This window comes from Megalobrama amblycephala, linkage group LG2, assembly GCF_018812025.1.
Source record: "Megalobrama amblycephala isolate DHTTF-2021 linkage group LG2, ASM1881202v1, whole genome shotgun sequence".
NCBI lineage: Eukaryota > Metazoa > Chordata > Actinopteri > Cypriniformes > Xenocyprididae > Megalobrama > Megalobrama amblycephala.
This window is the reverse complement of record NC_063045.1, coordinates 23,424,297-23,445,301: the sequence shown is the minus strand read 5'-3', so window position 1 is coordinate 23,445,301 and position 21,005 is coordinate 23,424,297. Positions and strand designations below refer to the sequence as shown.

Genomic DNA, 21,005 nt, shown 5'->3' with positions numbered 1-21,005 from the left:
GACAGCACATTGCATGAAAGGTAATATTCAAAAAAAGCATAATGGGGCACTTTAACTGCTGTTTTTCGACCGCTGTCGTAGTTTTTTTTTTTTTTTTTTTTTTTTTTTATGAGAGGAAAGCATGCAGCACATATTTACATATTCATTGCTGCTCACGCTGCTAACAGCAAAGGTATTTTGAACTTCTTTTAATCCCTAAGCGAAGAACGAAAAGGAGTTTCACTGTGAGTATATCAGGGCCTTGACAAAGCAAACACTGTCTCAACCAAGAACATCAACAAGGGGCGGAGATATCTGACCAATGGCAGACAGGGAAATATGTTTAGGAAATATATTCAGGAGAGTTGTAGCACAAATTACACTTTTAACAAATTGTTTTGTGGTTTTATTTTGAATGCATCGTCTCTGGATGCTTTCAATATGTATCTAACTCAATTCCCTCTTCTCTTTTATCTTTTCCCAGTGGTCTGTAGTTTCCGAGGATCTTTGTCACATGGTCTGACTCTAGAGCTTGGAGAAACAGTTCAGATCCTGGAAAAGTGTGAGGGTAAGTCTTTTTCCAGAAGTACCATGAAACTTAAGCTAGTGTTTTTGGAAAATAACTTTTTACAGGTGTTGATGTCTCACACAGTAACAAATTTTTTTTGTCAGTTTTGGGAAATGTAAGTTGTTAATAATTAATAGCCCCAAACTATCTCGCCCTATAGAGGGACAGCTCAGATTAGGTTAAAAATAAAAATTCAGGGTAACACTTAATTTCAGTGGTCCACTTTAGACATTCTACTTACTATAAGTAACTTTGCAAATACATGTCAACTTATTCTACCAACCCTAACACCTAACCCTACCCTAACAGTCTACTAACAGTCTGTACCGTCTACTAATGTGAGTTAGTTGACATTAGGGCTGGGTTTTGACACATTTTTCACGATTCGATTTCTATTCACATGCTTGCGATTCAATATTGATTGTTTTGGATGTATATCAGATACAATACATGGCAAATTTTCTAGAGAGAAAAAAAAAAGCTGCAGCAGACAAGAGACGTTGGATTCAAATGCAGTAGAAATTTATTGCAACAGAACTAAAATAACTGTAGACAAGGAACAAGAAACCCAGGCTCATGAAAACGATGATGCAAATGCACAATACCACCATGTAATGGTAATGCTAGACAAGAAACATGAGAAACGCTGGGGTTTTTATACACAAGGGGTTATTGGTAAACAACACACGGGAACAATCAGGAACTAAATCAACAAGGAAAAAAACCCCTACAAAACATGGCACTAGTAGCCTACAGAAAATACAAAAGTCCACAAGACAGGGGAACACAGACTGGGATCATGACAGAGCCCCCGCTTTAAGGAGCCGATTCCAGACGCTCCTAAAAAACAACAAACGAGAGTCCAGTGGAGTGGAGGGGAAAGGATGGAGGGCCTGGTCCGTGTAAAGGAAAGCGGCCTGGAGACTGAGGCTGGACAGACGGCCAGGGCAGAGGAGGCTGGATAGACGGTCAGGTAGACAGGCTTGAAGACCCCCCACGGCAGAGCAGACAACCACCACATTAGCGCAGACGGGCTTGAAGACCCTCACTGCGGAGCAGAAGACCACCACAGCAGATCTGGTAACACTGGGAACCAACATGGCTGACCAGGAGAAACTGTAACATGAAGCACAGAAAGGTTACCATTGGCCACTAGGGCCATAACTGGACAGGCAGGAAGCTCAGAAAAGCCCTCCAGGACTCCGACTAGAATGTCCTCTCTGGTTGTGTTGAACAAGGCAGACAGTTCTGGTACGACCTCTGCGGTCATGTCGAAGCAGACAGGAACCCCAGGAGCCACCTCTGTAGTCACACTGATACAGGCAGGAAGTTCAGGGACGATCTCTGTGGTTGCATTGAGGCAAACAAACAGTTCTGGTACGACCTCTATGGTTGTGTCGAGGCAGACAGAAACCCCAGAAACCACATTCATGGTCATATCCAGGCAGACAGGGAACTCATTGACGACCTCCATGGTCATTTCAGGGCAGACAAGGAACGCAGGGACAACCTCTATGGTCGTTTCAGAACAGACAGGACGTTCATAGCATACGAGGCTGGATTCAGGGACCGTGGCAAACTCTGGAGTTGACTCATGGACTGAAGTGGACTCTGGACTGGACTCATAGGTTGAAGCAGGCTCTGGAGCAGATTCATGGACTGGAGCTGATGTATGTGCAGCCCACACACACCAAATGGTTGTGGCCATAATGGCCAGCGCTGCAATCTCTGAGGGCTCAGGCGTGGCAGCCATCTTGCGACGAGGCTCTGGAAGATCTGCCGAGACGCGACAAGGCTCTGGAAGATCTGCCGAGACGCGACAAGGCTCTGGAAGATCTGCCGAGACACGACGAGGCTCTGGAATGATGGCCATCTTGTGAACTGGCTTAGGTGTAGGAACCACAGGACAGGAAGGTACAGAAAGCACAGGGCTAGCAACCAACAAAAGAGGACATGCTGGTGACCAAGATGGCCACAGAGCCTGACCCATTGGAGCTTGGTGTTTGGTGCCCCCCTCCAAAAAATATTTAGGGGAAGGGTCCTCTTCAACCCCCACAGTGAAGGGGGAACCACTTAACAAAAGAGCATAGTCAGTCAATTGTTCTAAGGTCAGATCGTTATTTTATAGGTTTGTTTAATCCATGACAATAAAAGTCTTTCAAAACAGCATCCTTCCAGTCCAAACGGTTAGCAAAAACACAAAACTGAGCAGTGTAATCCGCGATAGAACTAATACCTTGTCGAAGGAACAGAATTTCCTCTGGATCCATGTGGTCTAACGTTCTGTAACTAGTGATGTTACGGTCTGTGCCGAGGCTTCGGAGCGTGTGTCGAGAAATCCTGGAAGCTTTCAATGAAGCGCGTATCGAGGCTTGTATCGCTTTAGATCAATGACGTCATTGATGACGTTCGAAGCCTCGCTTCTGCCTGACTGGTTCGAATGGTTCGACTGGATGCGGTTCAAATCTTGACGCGACATTTTGACAGACATATAAACCATGGGATCCCCTCAGAATTTGTGGTTTTAGAATAATAATATCGCCCCTCCTGCCTGTTATGACCAAAGAATTTGTTTACACACATTTGATATCCCCATTCATTTGAAGCCAATACGTTTATTACACACTTATGTTATACAATCATTATATACAACTAGAAAATACACATTACATTCAAATAAATATATAAGTCTTTGTGGAAATAGATTTTTTCTTCACCGTTATTTCTAAGCCATAACTGCCGCAAAATACAGTGTATCACAGATCACATCGGGTCATCTGTAATGTATCTACTTGTTTTACACTCTTTGACCACCAGGTGGTATTGTGAGCAAATGAAGCCTCGAGAAATGAACCTTTTTGTGAACCACTTGGCTGAAAAGCTTCAATGCTTCATGAGGCTTCATCTCGCCATCACTATCTGTAACGCTGCTGCTGCAGACCAGAGGCGTTGGATCCAAATGCAGTAGAAATTTATTGAAACAGAACAACTAAAATAACTGTACACAAGGAACTAGATAAACCCAGGCTTGTGAACACAACGCTGCAACAAACACACACGATACAACCATGTAATGGTAACGCTAGACAAGGAACGTGAGAAACACTAGGGTTTTTATACAAGATGATTGGTAAACAAGACACACCTGGGAACAATCAGGAACTAAATCAACAAGAAAAACTACAAAAGGACTACAAAATGGCACTAGGACAGGAAATACGACAAAAGTCCACAAGATAGGGGAACACAGACTGGGATCATGACAATTACTATAATATTTAAAGTTAAAATTTAACTTATTTATATACAAACACTTAAGTTGCACTGAATGATGTTTTTTTTTTTTTTTTTTATAATAAATACAGTTTAGAATTACATAATCACATTTCTACTCCAATTCATTTTTTTTGAAATATTTATAAACATTTAAATCGTGGCTGTCATAACTGATTTATTCAAACATGCATTAAGTATTGAAGAACATTAAAAATTATAATGAATACGTAACAGTGCATATTTATCAGAATGCTGCTCTCTAGAGTTCATTTTTCTAGCTGACTTACTGGTTTATGGTCACTGAATATGGTTTTTCTGAGGTAAATGTGACGTTATGTGACATTGTTTACAAGCCGTTTTATTGACGTCTTTCCGAGGTTGAAACACTGATTGAACGATTTCATGTGACATGATACGGATGTCGGTAAGTTGTACTGTATGTTTTAACATACCTTCAGATGTTTAGTCATGTTTATTTCACGCTGTAACTGGTATTAAAGCGGAGAGGATAAGTTCACATGCGCTCTGTGCTGCCGCTTCTCTTTAACTGAGGTGCTACAGTGATCTGTCACATCACATTTAACAGTGCCAAAACGGTATTTATTTTTTGAATTTCATAATAAGATGGACATGATTTAACAAAGACATGATGGACATGAAGTAACAAAGCACTAAGATTATTGTGATTTATTGGATGGGAGGCGTGCTACATATTCTGTTCATTCATCAACTGAAAACAGGATAGACTAATCATTTCATGGGATTTAAGAATCGATATTGGTCCGTAAAAAAAAGAATCGATTGAAATCGAGAAATCTATATTTTTTTTACCCAGCCCTAGTTGACATGTAGTTGAAAAGTTACTTATAGTTAGTAGAATGTCTAAAGTGGACCATCAAAATAAAGTGCAACCAAATTCAACTCTTTTACACATTCTTCTATGTTTTAATCATTGTTAAATGAATTAGTTTTTAGTTCATTTTTTTGTTTGTTTCTTCGTTTAGCCCCCCCAAGGTGGGCAGAAAGCATTTTCCGAAGGTTAATCATGACCATTTGTTTAAAAAAAAAAAAAAATACATTGTTCAAACCCTTTTTTGTAACCTATTCATGGGAAGTGCCAAGAGACATAGCAACATTTTCCACCCACTCTTAGTTCAGATCGTCCTGTATATTACAAGACAAAATCTCCTGTCTCTGCGTTTTTTGCTCAGTATGTAACTTGTGCTGCTGGCAGTCTTTACTTTAGAAACCAGGATAAATATGAATACTTAAATGGAACCAAGAGACTTTCAAAACTGAATTTCAGGGCACCTCTGTACTTCAGCCTTCAGAACAGTAATTCATGTTTGATTAGTGTATATTTATGCTTTTTTGTTGACTTTTTGCACTATTAGCTAGCTTTATCCTACTGTTACCTTAGTCCTGCAGTTAATGGGATTGTTGTGTACCCATCTCAGGACAAGGGCTCTGATTCATGAGCGAACCATCGATTGTTTGGTGAAAGCTGTACATCGGCACCCTGGCCTGGATGTGCTGGCTCGCTCAGATAACGGGACTGATCATGTGATATTAGCTGTGGAACGTCAGTCCTCCAGTATTGATCGAGACTTCACTCACTTTTTTTCATGAGTAATCTTTCTTTGTCAGGAATACTATGAGAAGAACACTTGTCCAGGCAGTAGATGAAGCAAGATCTTCTAGATCCAGCAAAAAGAAACAGCTCAAAATGATGTTGATGGTCACCTTTTGTCTTCTTGAATGAGTTAACTTTGAGACTAGGTTGATCTCCCAGAGGAAGTGTTGAAAAATCCTAGAAAATCCTCCCAAAATTGCACAAACCGATTGTGGGGTGAAGATTTTGGGTATTGACTTCTCTCTTTAAATGCATTAATGAAAAAAGTCACTTATTACAAAGGTGGGTCAGCATGTTAATACAATTTGAATTTAAAAGCAATCCGCACAAATTCCAGGTAACAGAGTTTTCATGGATTTTCGCTTCAGCCCCCTCTGGGTCCTGAAAGAAAAGTGGCTCAATTTCAGAGTGTCGCAGTTTAAAGGTCAGTAATAAAAAATGCTCATTCCCAAGAGCTGTCAATGGTCATGGTTACAGCCTGATATTCAGAGCCCGCAGGCAAAGAGTGAGAGATGCATGCCGCATTGAACCTCAGCCAGTGAAATACAGCCTTTTAAAGGGGGAAGAAATATGTTTCAGTGTGTAAAAGTAGCAAAACACAAACCCCTGCCATTATACCTCAGGTGTTTGAGTGTAGAGTGTATTTAAGCAGTTCTGGGTGCAAATTGTTGCTTATTGTCAAGATTGATGGTGATATTTGGGACTGCTTTTTGGTTCTTCATAGAAAAATCACAGTCTACTTTCATTCTATGGTAAATAGTGACTTGAACATTCTTCAAAATTTGCTTGAAAGAACATCATACAGATTTGGAATGACATTAGGGTGAATAAATAATGACAAAAAAAAAATAAAAATATTCTGTACTGCACATTCTGAAGGACTGAATGTGTATTGATAGACAAACAGATTGTGTATGGGGTGTAGTAGATTAGCTGCAGGTCACCAGTTAAGGTGAGAGTTTTGGCTTTGGCCTCAAGGGCTGGGATAATCAGTGCTCTGATTCACTGGGTTAGCAGTTTGTTGTACGTATTGATTGTTTTGCTGCAGTGCCATACTTTTGAGGTAATGGATGCCTGGAAAATCGAAGCTTTTGAAAGCTCCAGGTTTTGGAGTGTCACAGTGGTCTGCAGTGGCCAGTGGTCTGATTGAAGCTTTCTGTTTTGAGATTTGAAGATTTTGCAGTGTCATCCACTGGGAACTTGAGGGAGAAGTGTGTGTCTGAAGACTTGACGACAGGATATTTGTTTGTGCTCATTGAGAGTTTTCCTTTAACTGTAAATGGCACCCAGTTCAGCGTTCTTTTTTTTTAAAGAGTATCAAAAGACTCTACATAGTCAGACACAGACAGATATACAGACAGACAAACAGACAGGCATATAGATAGACAGACAGACAGATAGATAGATAGATAGATAGATAGATAGATAGATAGATAGATAGATAGATCACTTTTGCTTTTTAGTATGGTAAATTGGATCATTGAAGGTCAGCAGCAAAGACATTAGTTAGGTGAGATTAAATACATAAAGTATATTTGTGTAATTTAATAGTTAATTATTACAGGTTTACATAAAATTCTGAGATTGCATTTCACTGTTTTTATTAATTTTGAGGAATACTGAATGTTTTTGTGCAAGTGAGATGAGTAAATGCATGTTCACATTTAGACTAGAATAGTGTTGTCACGGTACCAAAATTCCAGTAGTTGGTACCGATACCATGAAAATTTTACGGTTCTCTGTACTAATTTTGGTACCACAGCAAAATCTGTTGGAACTATTTTACTATTTTATATAGCCTATTTTAAAAACATTAAATATATAAAAAAGCTCAAACATCCATTTTGTACTGTTGAAAAAAACAGCATGCTGGTAAGGTAGGTTTTGGTTTTTTCAACAGGGGTAACAGACGTTCGTGTTTATTTGAGCTATTCCGTCAGTGAAACAACACACTACAGCCTGTAAAACTATTAAATAAATATTGGTAAATTATGGTAACCTAAATAATAAGAAAGTTAAATATTATTTCAAAAAACATTAGTTTTTTTATTTCCACACAAAGATGTGTCATATAGCCAAAGTCCCGTTATCTTTGATATAGCCACCGCTCTGCGCTTTGAGAGGTATGTGGGACACGAGCAGGAAAGAGACAGTTTCTCTTTAATAATATCTTCATGTTATCTCCTGATGTTTCAAGCAATTGACACTTGTTGTAAAAGGTCTGAAGAGCGAGTTTTATCCTCCGCAGGGGCAAGACATTCAGGCTATGTTTGATTTTGCGCTGCCAGAGAAAACGAAAGTAAAAATCACCGGCGTGTGTGAAACGCGCTATACAAATAAACTTGACGCGCCTTATAAAGTCTAATAACAGTCACAAACTCTTGTTAAATAGAAATTGACGTGCAAGCAAAAAGGTTTCTGTCCTACGGTGCTTTTTCTACTTTACCACAGTAAAGAATGCGAATAGGCCTAAATGCGAACGAACGGAAGAAACGTTTATAATCCCCTGCGTGAGTGAAGATTTGGGAAAAGAAACAGAGATGTTCAGTGGAATAACTAATGGAATATTGTTAAATTCTCTGATAATCGGGTGACCAGATCGCGATTCGCAAAACAGAATACAAAGCTTAAATGTATAGACTCACGTAGGCTACCTCTCATTCGGCATGAACCAAAATATTTCCATGGCTGTGATGTCACTTTTAATCGCTAACCTATTATTTCTTTTGTAAACAAAGCTTTGTGCTTCACTCGTGTCATATTCAAGTAAATACTGCCACAGTCCTATCAGTGGGTACCAGATATACCCGGATTCTCGGTACTACCGGTACTACAGAAATGCGGGTATCGTCACATTTTCAAAATTTCAGTACCGACTTGGTACCGAAGTACCGGTACTTTTGACAACACTAGACTAGAACTACAATAACCATCATGTTCACACAGCGCACACAACGCCTCTGCACTTTATTTCTCTCAGCATGGGGACAGGAGAGCTGTCAGTCAATAAATGTGAAAAAGTAACTTGCGTTACTTATTTGAAAAAGTAATTAGTATTTTACTAGTTACTTGAAAAAGTAATCTGATCACGTAACTCAAGTTACTTGTAATGCGTCACCCCCATCACTGGTGATTGGCTACAGTGATCAACGCAAGGGAACATTTGAAAGCATGTGGAAGTGTTTGAATTTGAAAGCATGTTGAAAGCTGGAGCTGGAGCGTTTGAAAGCAGGCATCTATCAGCAGACTGGTCTGTGATAGACGCCTGCTTTCAAACACTCACATGTGTATCTGTGTAAGAGCTCAGTGAAGAGCCTCAAAGTTCTACTGAACAGAGGAAACCGCAGCAGCCTTCGCCGCCTCGATGTCCAGCTGTCGAAGCTTAACCTCTTTATCGTCTTCAATTTCGAGCTTGCGCACCTGTAGACGCAGATCTAGTTCTGCTTGGCGGGATTGTGCTCTCTCTTGAGCTTCCATACGGAGCCGTTCGATGCGCACTCTCAACTGCACCTCCCCTGTTGACCTAGGAGAGACTGGTGAAAAAGGTTCAAAAGGTGGAAGAGTTGCCCCAACGTTAGCCTCCGCCTCAGCTGTGACTAACTCGCCCTCACCTTCACCTACTTTCCCAGCATTCTGCTCCACGCCCGCAAGATCTGCCCCTCGCTTAACACTCCAGAATCAATTAAACAATCAATCAATTCAGCTTTAATTTTCTTTTTTAAAGTTTGCTTTGGAATCACAATTTGGAAGTGGTTAGCTATAATTAACAACTCATCTTTTCTGCACTTCTCAATCACCTCTAATGAGGGATTATTAACAAAGCTCTGCAAGTTAAATGCCATCAAACCTCATCAAATGCCACAAGACTAAATTTGCTCAACCTACGTTCACACAAAATTCTGACTGTAACAATAACACACATCTTATTCCTTAAAGGGCACCTATTATGCCCCTTTTTACAAGATGTAATATTGGCCTTGGGTGTCCCCAGAATGTATTTGTGAAGTTTCAGCACAAAATACCCCACAGTTAATTTATTATAACCATTTGAAAATGTCATTTTTGGGGCCTGTTTTAAAAAGAGCTGTTTTGGTGTGTACCACCTTAAATATAAATGAGCTGCATATCCCCGCCCTGCCTTTGGATGAGGGCGTAACTTGCATACCTATGGCAATAAACAGAGGGTAGAAGCAGAATGGCTGAGAGTGAGAGACCCGCTGTTTTGTATGGCATTCAGCCGTACATGTTTGAACCGGAATCAGACCCAGATGATGAAGAGACTCCGGCAGAAGAAACACAATTGAGAATGGAGCAGGACGTCATGGTTATTTGATACATTTATGTACTTATAGAGTTTTAATCGCGTCCCCTTTGCAATTATGGATGTGCAACACACACACACACACACACACACACTGTGATAACGTTCGTGCATTTTTTTGAAACTACAAACACAAATACTGTGATAACGTTTGCTAAGTAAACATACACAGTTTTTAATACAATATCTTTAAAAAATATATATATATACGTGTGGATACACACTATACAAACAAGGTTTAAATTATATACACAGACATTCTACGACGACGACAACAACTTTAGACGCATTTGTTATTGAACTGGCTGACATCGACTGAAATGACTATTTGCTCAAAAAACATTAAATACACTTACTTCTTCTGGAGGTGACGTTGGATCGCGAACAGTAGGCAACGATCCACACTTGAGGATTAACTTTGAAGCAAGACCTGCTTTGAATTGACCCTCGTTCTCAAAACAGTCAGTCAAAAAATGATTCGCGCAAACATAAACGTATTTTGGAATTTTGAGTGGCGCCTTTCCTTCGTAAATAAAATCCATCCAGTGCGTTTTCAGTGGCTCTGATGTCGGAAGTAAGTGAAAACTACTATATTCATTATTACATCCCACAACAGAACACTTTCTTAGGAGACATTACCGGCTGTCGTTGAAACAATGGAGGATGGTTGACCGATCACTGAGGGCGGGGTCTATGCCAAAACCAGATTGTCAATCAAACCACGTGGGTGGGGCTTAGCGCAATTCTACGTCACAGTGAGAGCAATCTTAGAACAGGACGTTCTGAGACAGTGCTTATGAATTATTGAGATTGTAAAAAAAATACTGGGTGGATTTTTCTCATTCTAGGGTGGTTTTGCTCACACACTGCCAACACACATTTATGGTCAAACACCATGTAAAAGTGAATTTTGCATAATAGGTGCCCTTTAACAAAGGAGACAGCATTGCTTTGGGACGAGCCCCCAATTATGTTACGTCCCCCTGGCATCTAGGGGATATGGAGACGTAACATGAGAAAACTAATTATTAAAATGCTGTTAAAAGGAATGTACTCATTTATTAAGGAGATGTGATGTGTGCAATAAGGAAACAGGCAGAGAGGAAAACTGAATTTGTAGTTGCTTTTAGTAAGAAAAATAATTAAATATAACAAAACACCCAATAATACAATAAGCAGTGAACCAAACATACATCCTAAACAAACAAGTACCTATTTACAAATTATATGCAAACATAAAGAATAAACGATAACAAAGCGAGGGACAAGAGCGGTGCTAAAGCAAAGAAATCAATAAAACAAAACAAGATAACTAAACCCCAACAAATACTAAGCTAATCAAAAGAAAACAAGGAAAATAACATCTTCAGTGTAGGACACCGCTAACTACACTGTCTAGCAAACATAAATACATAAATTGGCACCCGCTCGTAACCTAGTGTGTTTAGACAACTTTACTGTGAGGTGTAAGTCACGTGACGTACTAACCTGGTCCCATCACTATGTATCGGAGAAGGACTTGAACAAACTCTGGTAAACCGAGAGTCGAGTCACACCATAAACTCAATGAGTAGATCATGAAGGGCAAAGTTTCAACAAAGGAAAACACACAATCAACTCAAAATGCAACTAGGCAAAAGCAAAACAAGAACAGTCAAGAGCAAACGCAGGCGAGCAAACAAAAAGCAAAGCAAGCGCTTCTCCCGTGCTTGTGTCACATCCGGGTCTTTATACGCGCCCACTAGTGTCTGATTGATTCTCGTGATGTCGCGTGGACCTGATGACTGGCAGCGACGTCATCCCATCACAGGACCTGTAACAGGTGAAAGTGAAAGAGAGGGAGAACACACTACGGGACGTAACAGACTATTTACAACATGTTTTTGAAGCGGTGATCATTGAAGCCAATCACAGATATATCTGATGAGCGTGTGAACACATTGGCCAGTCAGAGGTGTTTATGAATCTGCTCAACATCGCTCAAAGCGTCACATTTTTAAAATTTAGTACCGACGTGGTACTGAAGTTGAAACTTTTGACAACTCAGATAGATAGATAGATAGACTGACAGTTATACTCATAGACAGGTAGATAGACAGATAGATAGACAAACAGACACATATGGACTGACAGACAGAGAGTAGTGGTCTAGTATTCATCCCACAAGGGTGTGGCCCCCTAAAGAGCAAAACCTCTTGAGATAAACATGTCACCATCACAGCTGTGAATATTCTGACAGCTCAACAAGTCCCTGCAGTGTGAACCTGTTGAGAGACACAGAAAGAGATGACACATTTCATCAGGTGTTTGTTGGCAGCTGCGTGTTGATGCTGAGTTTCCTCATGTCCACATGGAAGTCTCACGCCAGCAAACATGAGCCGTCTGCTAATCTATCACAGCTAATGCCTACAGTCAGCCTCTAGCACAAACACTTCCACATACTGTTTGTGTACGGCACTCACAACTTTTTTGTGGTGGTTTTTGTCTGGATTCTTCTCTAGAGAAGACCTAAACATCTTGTTTGCTAGCTGCTGTGCACCAGCTTCTAGCAAATTAACGGCAAAATCATTTGCATGTTGCTAATACGCTAAAAATGAATTGACACCCATCTGGACCTAGAAAACAGCAGTAACATTTTATGTCACACAAACTGACACAAGACTCGTTGCCGGGAATGTTGTTCATTAGCTAATAGCATGGTTTGTTTTGGTGCTAAATGGAAAGTGATAATGGAAATGGCTAACGTTGACGGACGTGGCCCGCTCATTCCTTGCATAAACCAAATAGCTAATTACAAAGTGCACCTCTTACGTTTTCAAGATGCACCTGGGGAGAATACTAACAAAGATAGACTGCAATGATTAATGCGGCAGAGTCTGGGTTGCATTCAAGACAGATGGCCACAGGTGTGAGTGATGTTAGCAGCCAAGCTTATGAATATTTTCCACAGTTGTCGCAGCAAATTGTTTACAAATGGCTGCGTTAATGATTGCATCACACACTGACAATTTCACTTTACCTTTTTACACAGATTCTCTACTGCAGAGGTGTCCAAACTCGGTCCTGGAGGGCCACTGTCCTGCAGAGTTTAGCTCCAACTTACCACAACACACCTATCTGGAAGTTTCCTGTATGCCTAAAAACCTTCATTATTGGTTCAAGTGTGTTTAATTGGGGTTGGAGCTAAACTCTGCAGTACAGTGGCCCTCCAGGAGCAGAATTGGACACCCCTGCTCTACTGAGTCCTAATGTCCCATCATCACATAGTTAATTGGATTTGGTTAGGCTTCAGTATTACTATTCAAGGCCCATTTACGCCAAGAATGACTACAATGATAACGATATAAACATCTACACCATCGGACAATATTAATGTTTATTATAAGCGCTGCATTTTTGTCGTCTACTTCTTTAAATGTTCAAGCTCTATAAAGCAGGATGTATTCTGATTCTGATTGGCTACTAATGTTAACATTTATCATTTGGAAAAAAATGATGAGAAACATTATCGTTATAGTTGTGGTGTGGACTTTGCTATTCTTGTGAATTTAGAACAATTTTTAAAACTAATTCTTTATTGTTATCGTTACAGTTTTCATCTTTGGTGTGAAGATTTTGAAGCTTGTGGAACAGTGTTTTTACATTTCTGAAGTAATTTCCAAATATTGCTAAGTGAATGATAAAATGAGTGAAAAAATATAGACTTGCATTGTAGGAGGTATTTGAGCCATATCTAAAGATCCCCTATAACACACTATTATCGGCATAACAATGTGTAACATCACTCAAGACACCTGAGCAACTGCATAGCAACAACCTGGCAACCATCCAGAACACTTTAGCATTGTAACATCTGTTTTTGCAAGTGTAATGGAGGCGCTCTAGCAACTGATGCTAGAGACTGCGTCCTTGTTAGTGCACCCGCCTCCCATGCCGCAGACACCGGTTTGAATCCTGTTCTGAGAGCCTCAAGTTGGACTGGTTACATTGGTGCCATGACCCAGATGAGAGTTAAGGCCAATTCACACCGCACCGACAACAGCCAACAAACGGCAACAAACTCGTCTGTTGGAGTTTGATGGATCGGTGTGATACCCCAGTTGGCGTCTGTTGCCGTTTGTTGGCGTTGGTCGAAGTCGGTTTTCAACCGACTGAACATGTTTAATCAGTGTTTGTCGGGTCGTGGAATGTCTGTGCAGTGTGAACAGTTTTCCAACAAACGGCAACAAACTCTGACGTAATCTGACCTGGCTACGAACAGTTGCCATGACGATGAGGCAAGTCCCCTGCAAAGACAGCTGTTTGATCGCGCCTGCGCCTCACGCACACACAACAAACGCAGCTTGTTCGTTATAAAAAATAAAATACAGTTAAAAAAAATAATAAATTAAAATATACAAAAGGTACAATAGTCCATAGTGCAATCCATGCCATTCAGCAAGAGCAGCTGCTCCACTTCACCGAAAGAGAGGTAACGTTATAACCACCATGAGAGCAACACAGGTTTACCTTCAGTTTTGTTTTTTAATAATTAGTTTTGGTTTGTTTAGCTGCATGGTTGTATATGCTTATGGGTCTCGTTAATAAAAAGGGTCGCGCTAAAAAAAAGTTTAAAAACTGGTGTATATACCAACCACAACGCAATAGGTTACGATCAGATCAGTGGCTACAGCGCTTCGGATTTCAGGTTAGTATTTTTGTTTTGCCTCAATACTTTAATACAATGAAAATATATATGATACAGTATCATTAATATAATAAACTTGCCTGACAATATTGTTAACATGTTATTGGTTACACGTATAGTTGTGGAATTTTCCCAGTCAGACGTCACTCGTTTGTCGGTGTTTGTTGGGGTGGTGCGAACATGACAGTTTTTTCGTTGCCGTTTGTCGGTGCGGTGTGAATTGGCCTTTAGGTTTAGGGCAGGGGTCGGCAACCCAAAATGTTCAAAGAGCCATATTGGACCAAAAAAACAAAAAACAAATCTGTCTGGAGCCGCAAAAAAATTAAAAGCCTTATATAGGCTAACCCTTATATGAAGGCAACATAGGCTGTAAGTGTATATTAGCTATATTAGCCTACTATCAAAATGACTAAGTAGGCTACAAATACATAATGAGGTATTCCCGAGGTATATATTTAAAAACTGCTGAAAGCTACAGAAAAAAGCAAATGGATCGGTGCAATTCACAGAAACAGCTCGACTCCAGGCAGAGAAACATGGATTTGCATTTATCATTTTGTGTCAAATTGTTGGATTTTGAGGTAAAATCATTCCATATATATTGTATTGTTATATATTATGTTGACAAATCATCAATTAAATTTTTTCCATCTTATATTCTGCATAATTGTGTGTTTTAAAATAAACACTGACAAAAACTATATATATTTTAGGGCTGGACAATATGACGATATATATAACATTGATATAAGTGATTACGCGGATTTAAACCTACCTATATTGTAGTTATACAAAATATTCACAGGCAGATTTGCTTTATGTATTTCCCCGGCGTCGAAATCAGGCACATATAAATGTCAGGAAACACGACTCCTGGCTGTATGTCAATATCCATGGATTAGGTTTATTTGACAAGTTGTAAGAAACACTTTCGAGTCCAACCTTTAGTGTAATCGTTTGTTTTACTCGCGTTTTTTTCAGTTTCCCCTATTAAATCCAGTCACGCAGCAGGTTCTTTTGCCACTCAGTCCAGCTGAGGGAGCGAGCTTTCGGCGGGAAAGTGACGTCGATGCATACCCTCGCGTCGCGCTGAAACGTGTGTCGCAGGCTATGACGCAAATCTTCGTTGACAGAAATGTTGAAATTTAATATTATACACATTTTTACAGCATTGGAAAACGTTAAGAATGTGTCATGTTTGTCCTTCTACAGAAACCATATGAAAACAAAAAATATTTTTCCATTTTCATACATTTTTGAAAAAGCTCCAGGGAGCCACTAGAGGAGCGCTAAAGAGCCGCACGCAGCTCTAGAGCCGCGGGTTGCCGACCTCCGGTTTAGGGGGTGAGTTTAACGGAGGCCAGCTAGTAAGAGCTGCGCAAATAAACGTCACTCCCCTGGCCTTAAGAGGCGTACTACCAACTGATGTTAGAGGCTGCAGTCTTTAGCATCCTTGTTAGTGCTGCCGCCTCTCATGACATAAACGTCTGTTCGAATCCTGCTTGGAGTGGGGCAAATAGGACCAGAGGGGTTATACATGGTCAAGCACCCTCACATTTTCTTCAGAAAATATAAAAATCTGCTTGTATTAGTCAGGGGTACTGCTTATGAATTTTTGCCACAGGTATTTGCTAATAGTTTAATAGCTCTTTAGAGGAGGTACCGGTTATTTAGGCTCTAATTAAGTGAAAAATGCTCAAGCTGAGAAAAGCCGAGTAATAATTTGGTTGATGGTGTCTCCAAGGCTTGTTTTATCCAAACATACAGTGTGAGAAAACAGCCAGAGACTGGAGAAATATATAGATGTGTTTGCAATGTTTGGTGAAATTATACAGCTTTTTTGTTTCATAAATTCAGTGGCATAAACTTTATTTATACTCAACTACATAATGTTATAATACCATTTATAAATGATTTTTTCCATGCAGTACATTTTCTATTTCCCTGAATGTTTTTCCCCCCAGGAAACGTTTTGTCCATTAGGAGTAATGTTTATGCAATTTGGAAAAATTAATAGAAAATTTGAATATGTTTTATTGATTGATAAAATCTTAATATAGCATATTTTTTTACTTCTAATTACTCCTGTGTTTTTCTAGTGACACCAAAGAGAATTTCAATTCACATTTATTTGTATTGCGCTTTTCACAATGCATATCGTTTCAAAGCAACTTTACAGAGAATGCATGTCAACATTACAATTGCAAAAATGCAGAATGCAGAATTGCAAAATTGACAATTTTCAAACAGATCGCCTGAACGATCCTCTCATTTGCCATTGGTCAGGTAGCCCAGCCTTATATAGATGCCATTGGATGCCTTGTTTCTGTGTTGAACTGGCCAGAATGCTCATGGGGTGTCAAACAGAACTATGTTTTGACATTGCGTCACAGTCTTTATACTCTTCTGGGAAATCAACCAATTAATGCTCAGTTTGTTGCAGATTCAGTTTGTTGAATCTGCTGGGAAGCTGATTTTGTTCTATACATCAGACAGTGAAATTGATGGCCTACACCTTAGTGTACTATAAGTTCCAGTCTTCATGTTCCACCTTATCTAAAAAAGATACGGCCTTCAACACAGCATAGTTGCTGTGAAAATGTGATTCAATGCATTAGCAACACAGTGAAGTACTTTTTTCAGGGTCAAAATGTCAAGCGTATGTGTGTGCACAGCATACATTATGTTGACAAAAAAGAACTGACATTTGGATATGTATTTCATGGGCGCATATTATGGATGTACAAAAACTACATGGGGCTAGGACACCCCCTGGGGTAAGATGCCCCCAAACACATTTAAAATGTACTTTTTGACCATAGGGGGCACTAGATTTCATCTCAACACATTTATTGAATGCCTATGCATTTCTCAATGTTGATATTTTATCTGAATAGCAAATTTTGTGTCATGTATTTCACCTAAACAGTTTGGGGGGGTAATTCATTTATCTAATAAATTTAGACATTTTTGTTAACAGCTAGCTTTATTACTGTACTATATATATATATATATATATATATATATATATATATATATATATATATATATATATATATATTAGTAAAAATATCTAAAATTATTAGATATTCAGATAATATATTTTCATTTTAAGTTTTTCTTACCCCACTGGCATATTGTTTTTGATGTTAGTATCTCATTTATAATTTATAATGTCAGTGTTTCTCAACTAACATTTGCGTTTTGTCTATTTCAGGATGGTACAGAGGGTTTTCCACCAAGAAACCCACAATCAAGGTAAACTTATGCATTGTTCATACTCAATAGTATGGATTCTACAATCTGTACAGTTTGTTTGTGTGTTTGTTGACCCAGAGGTCTGCAGTGATCCTGTTTGAATGTCAAGTACACAGCAAAGATATACTTTAGAACTATAGTTTTCAACTGGTAGGCTGTGACTCTTGACCCATGCCTGTTCTGATAGGGCAACAAAAAGCAGGGAAAAGCAATGCTTTATGCAAATGACGAAGTACAAGTAACTTTTTTTTCTTTTTTTTTTTCTGCAGATCTGTCTTTGATTAAAAATAAATAAATTAAACATCCCTATAAATTAACATTCCTATATGATTTCAATCAATGATACATACTCCCGTACAGAAATGAAACCCATAATATCCACTTGCCTTGCAACAGTTGTCTTGTCTACAGGAAGAAGGTTGAAATGTTTTCTTCTTCTTGTTGTTTTTTCCCAATGCTACAAAATAAAATCACTACATGTGTTTTACAATAAATGCCCTTTGACTGGTTGGAAATATGTAGCATTGATCTTTCTAAATTTTAGCAGCAAGGGACTCTCTTTGCAGTGCTCACTTAAAGGCGCGTGGGCTATTGTCTTTCTAAAATACTCCAAAATACGACCATTTCACACTGAAAACTTCTTTTCAAATTGTACCGATACATTTGTTTATAGAACACATTTCACGTCATTTCACTAAAAGCCAGGGTATGACAGACCCTGATGACGTCATCCAGCCTTATGCTGCGTTCACGTTACCTCGTATTTACCGGAATCTTGAGATAACAACACGTGACGTTATATTCGGAGCTGTTCACGTCCTTTTTGGTCCTTGGACTGGGAATTATGCGTTTCCATGGCAGCACTATCAACGCCTAAATGAATCTACAGCGGTCAGGTGGTACAGCGGCCACGTGGTACATGTGGGAGCTTTCAGGAAACTCCCAGCTTACAAGCTGTAATTACGAGCTCTACGAGGACGTGAGCGCTTTTTACAAGCTAGAATGTCGTAACTACAGGAATTACGAGGCCGCGTGAACGCACCTTTACTCCCTCGACGTGACACTCCCAGTTTCTTCACACAACTTTTTGGAGCACTTCAAAGCTCAAAAGTCTGAATATTATCCAATTTAAGTGTTGTTTTTAATATGATTACCAAAAACATTTTTGTTCATCCTACAAAGATTGTCCTCATTTGTAAAACTAAAAGTCAGTCAATCAAAAACCACAGCCAATCAGAACACAGTGTGGGCAGGCTCTCGCAGAATTTTTTATGGCACCAGAGATTAAAATTGAAGGCACTCGCAAGAAAATGGATAAGTAAATAATCAAATTCACAAATATTACACCATTTAAACATTAAAGACCCCCTGTGGTGAAAATCAAGTTTTTAATGTTATTTATATGTCTATGTAGTGTTTTTAATATGCTTTAAGACAAACCATGTGCAAATTCATAAGTCAACACCTTTGCTGAGTATTTTATGTTTGAAACTGCAGTAAACCAAAAACCTGCGGTGTGAAATCGTGGGTGTTTGTGACATCACTGACTGCCTTGTAAACAATCACAACAGCGTGCCGGCAGGCTTTAGCATATCATTAACTATGACCGCTCGAGAAGCCATATACCGGTTATCCCGGTATATTTTCCGATGATATGAAAAAATGTGTAGATTTAGCAATATAGCGATGTTATGATGAACTATAAGATTCTGATTGTTAGAAGGTAGCTGTCTGACTCTGACATGAAGAACAGGAACGGTGTGTGTAACATTAGCAACACATTATTAGCTGTTTGATAACGTAGTCAAGCAAAAGGCTATTTATATTAATTCATATTAATTAATGACAGAACTGTCGCAAGGGCTGTGCCAAGTGTGCGAGCGCATAGTGGCTCGTGCCAAAGTAAAGTGACAGCTGACTTGAAGTAAAGCCAATAAAGTTCATGTTTTTGTCCTTTGAAATATTTTAATACTATAAAACATAGCTAAAACAATATTGCTCTGAGCGTGTGCGTGTGACCGTGATTCATGTGCATATATCAGTCAGTATGGAATCGCATGCCAAGTTCTGAGAGAGCTATTCAGTCCATTATAAATTCTGATTTTGGTGCCTCTGGAATGGATCAAACCATATATATTAGCCTACCTGATAAGATCAAGTAAATATGCTGGAAATCCGCGCTCATTCAAGGATGTGCATTTCAGAGATGGAAACTCGAGTCACACTTAAGTCACAAAAATAAACGATTTGCGACTTGACTTGGACTCGTGAACTACTAACTCGAGACTTGACTTGGACTTGTGAACAAATACCCGAGACTTGACTCGAGACTTGACTTGGACTTGAAGACAGAGACTTGTGAAAAATAAAAAGTCTTTTGGCGTGACATTCCCGATTGCGTTCTCTATTTACTAGCCCACACGATGGCACAAAACACCACATTTTACCATCTATTCATTCCCAAATATTTGCTGCAGCGAATATCACAAATCATCTCTAAACACACAAAGCCATCGAGCGCGTGACGCATCTGAAGGCACGCAAATTCATCACCCATTAGAAAACAAATAATAACAATAAAGCCAAGCCTTACCTTGCGATAAACTTTGTCATTTTATTTGAAAAGCAATCAATTAATCTGAAGGGAAGCTGCGATGTTCCACAGCTGCAGAGGCTTGCTTGTGGTCCATTTTCAAGAAGTACATGTCCTTTTCATTTTTTTATTTATTTTTGATAATGCCAAAGTCCCTTTAAGACAAGTCATTTCACTCTGCGGCCATCTTTGAAACGCCTCTCGGGCATCCTGGGCATCATGCAATCTCTTTGAATGGGGAAACATCAAATTCTCCAAAACTGTTCGCCAATCTTATGATTAAATTTCATATTTGAAATCACCAATGAAATCTAACAATAACCGGCTCATAAACCTAGTTTCTAAACGCTTGAATCATGACAAAAAAAAATTATTTTTCAGGCTGGATCAAGCTAATGCGCATGCGCAGACCTAAATGCGAGTCTCTTCGGAGGCTCGAGTCTGACTGTTTCTATAGAAACCGGTGATTCTAACAGCCGCTGAAGTGACGCGATGACTTTACCAGTCGCCGATTGGCTCTTATTTAGAAGGCGGGACCTATTCCGCCATATTGCGCGTTACACTTTCTCCCATTCAAAACAATACGAGTGACACGTCTTGTGTTATTCTATAGTCTTTGATAATGCATGTACTATCCAGATTTACCATGTTAAATTGTATTTGGCTAGAACGAGCACTTTCAAGCATGCG

General features: G+C 39.3%; 1 protein-coding gene across 1 annotated transcript in view; it reads left to right on the top strand.

The window, feature by feature from the left end:
- dock3 (dedicator of cytokinesis 3) overlaps window positions 1-21,005 on the top strand; it is a 261,906-nt gene that overhangs the window by 65,738 nt on the left and 175,163 nt on the right. The window contains 2 exon segments of the mRNA XM_048167153.1: window positions 464-547; window positions 17,682-17,722. Coding sequence (XP_048023110.1) covers window positions 464-547; window positions 17,682-17,722 — 125 coding nt within the window.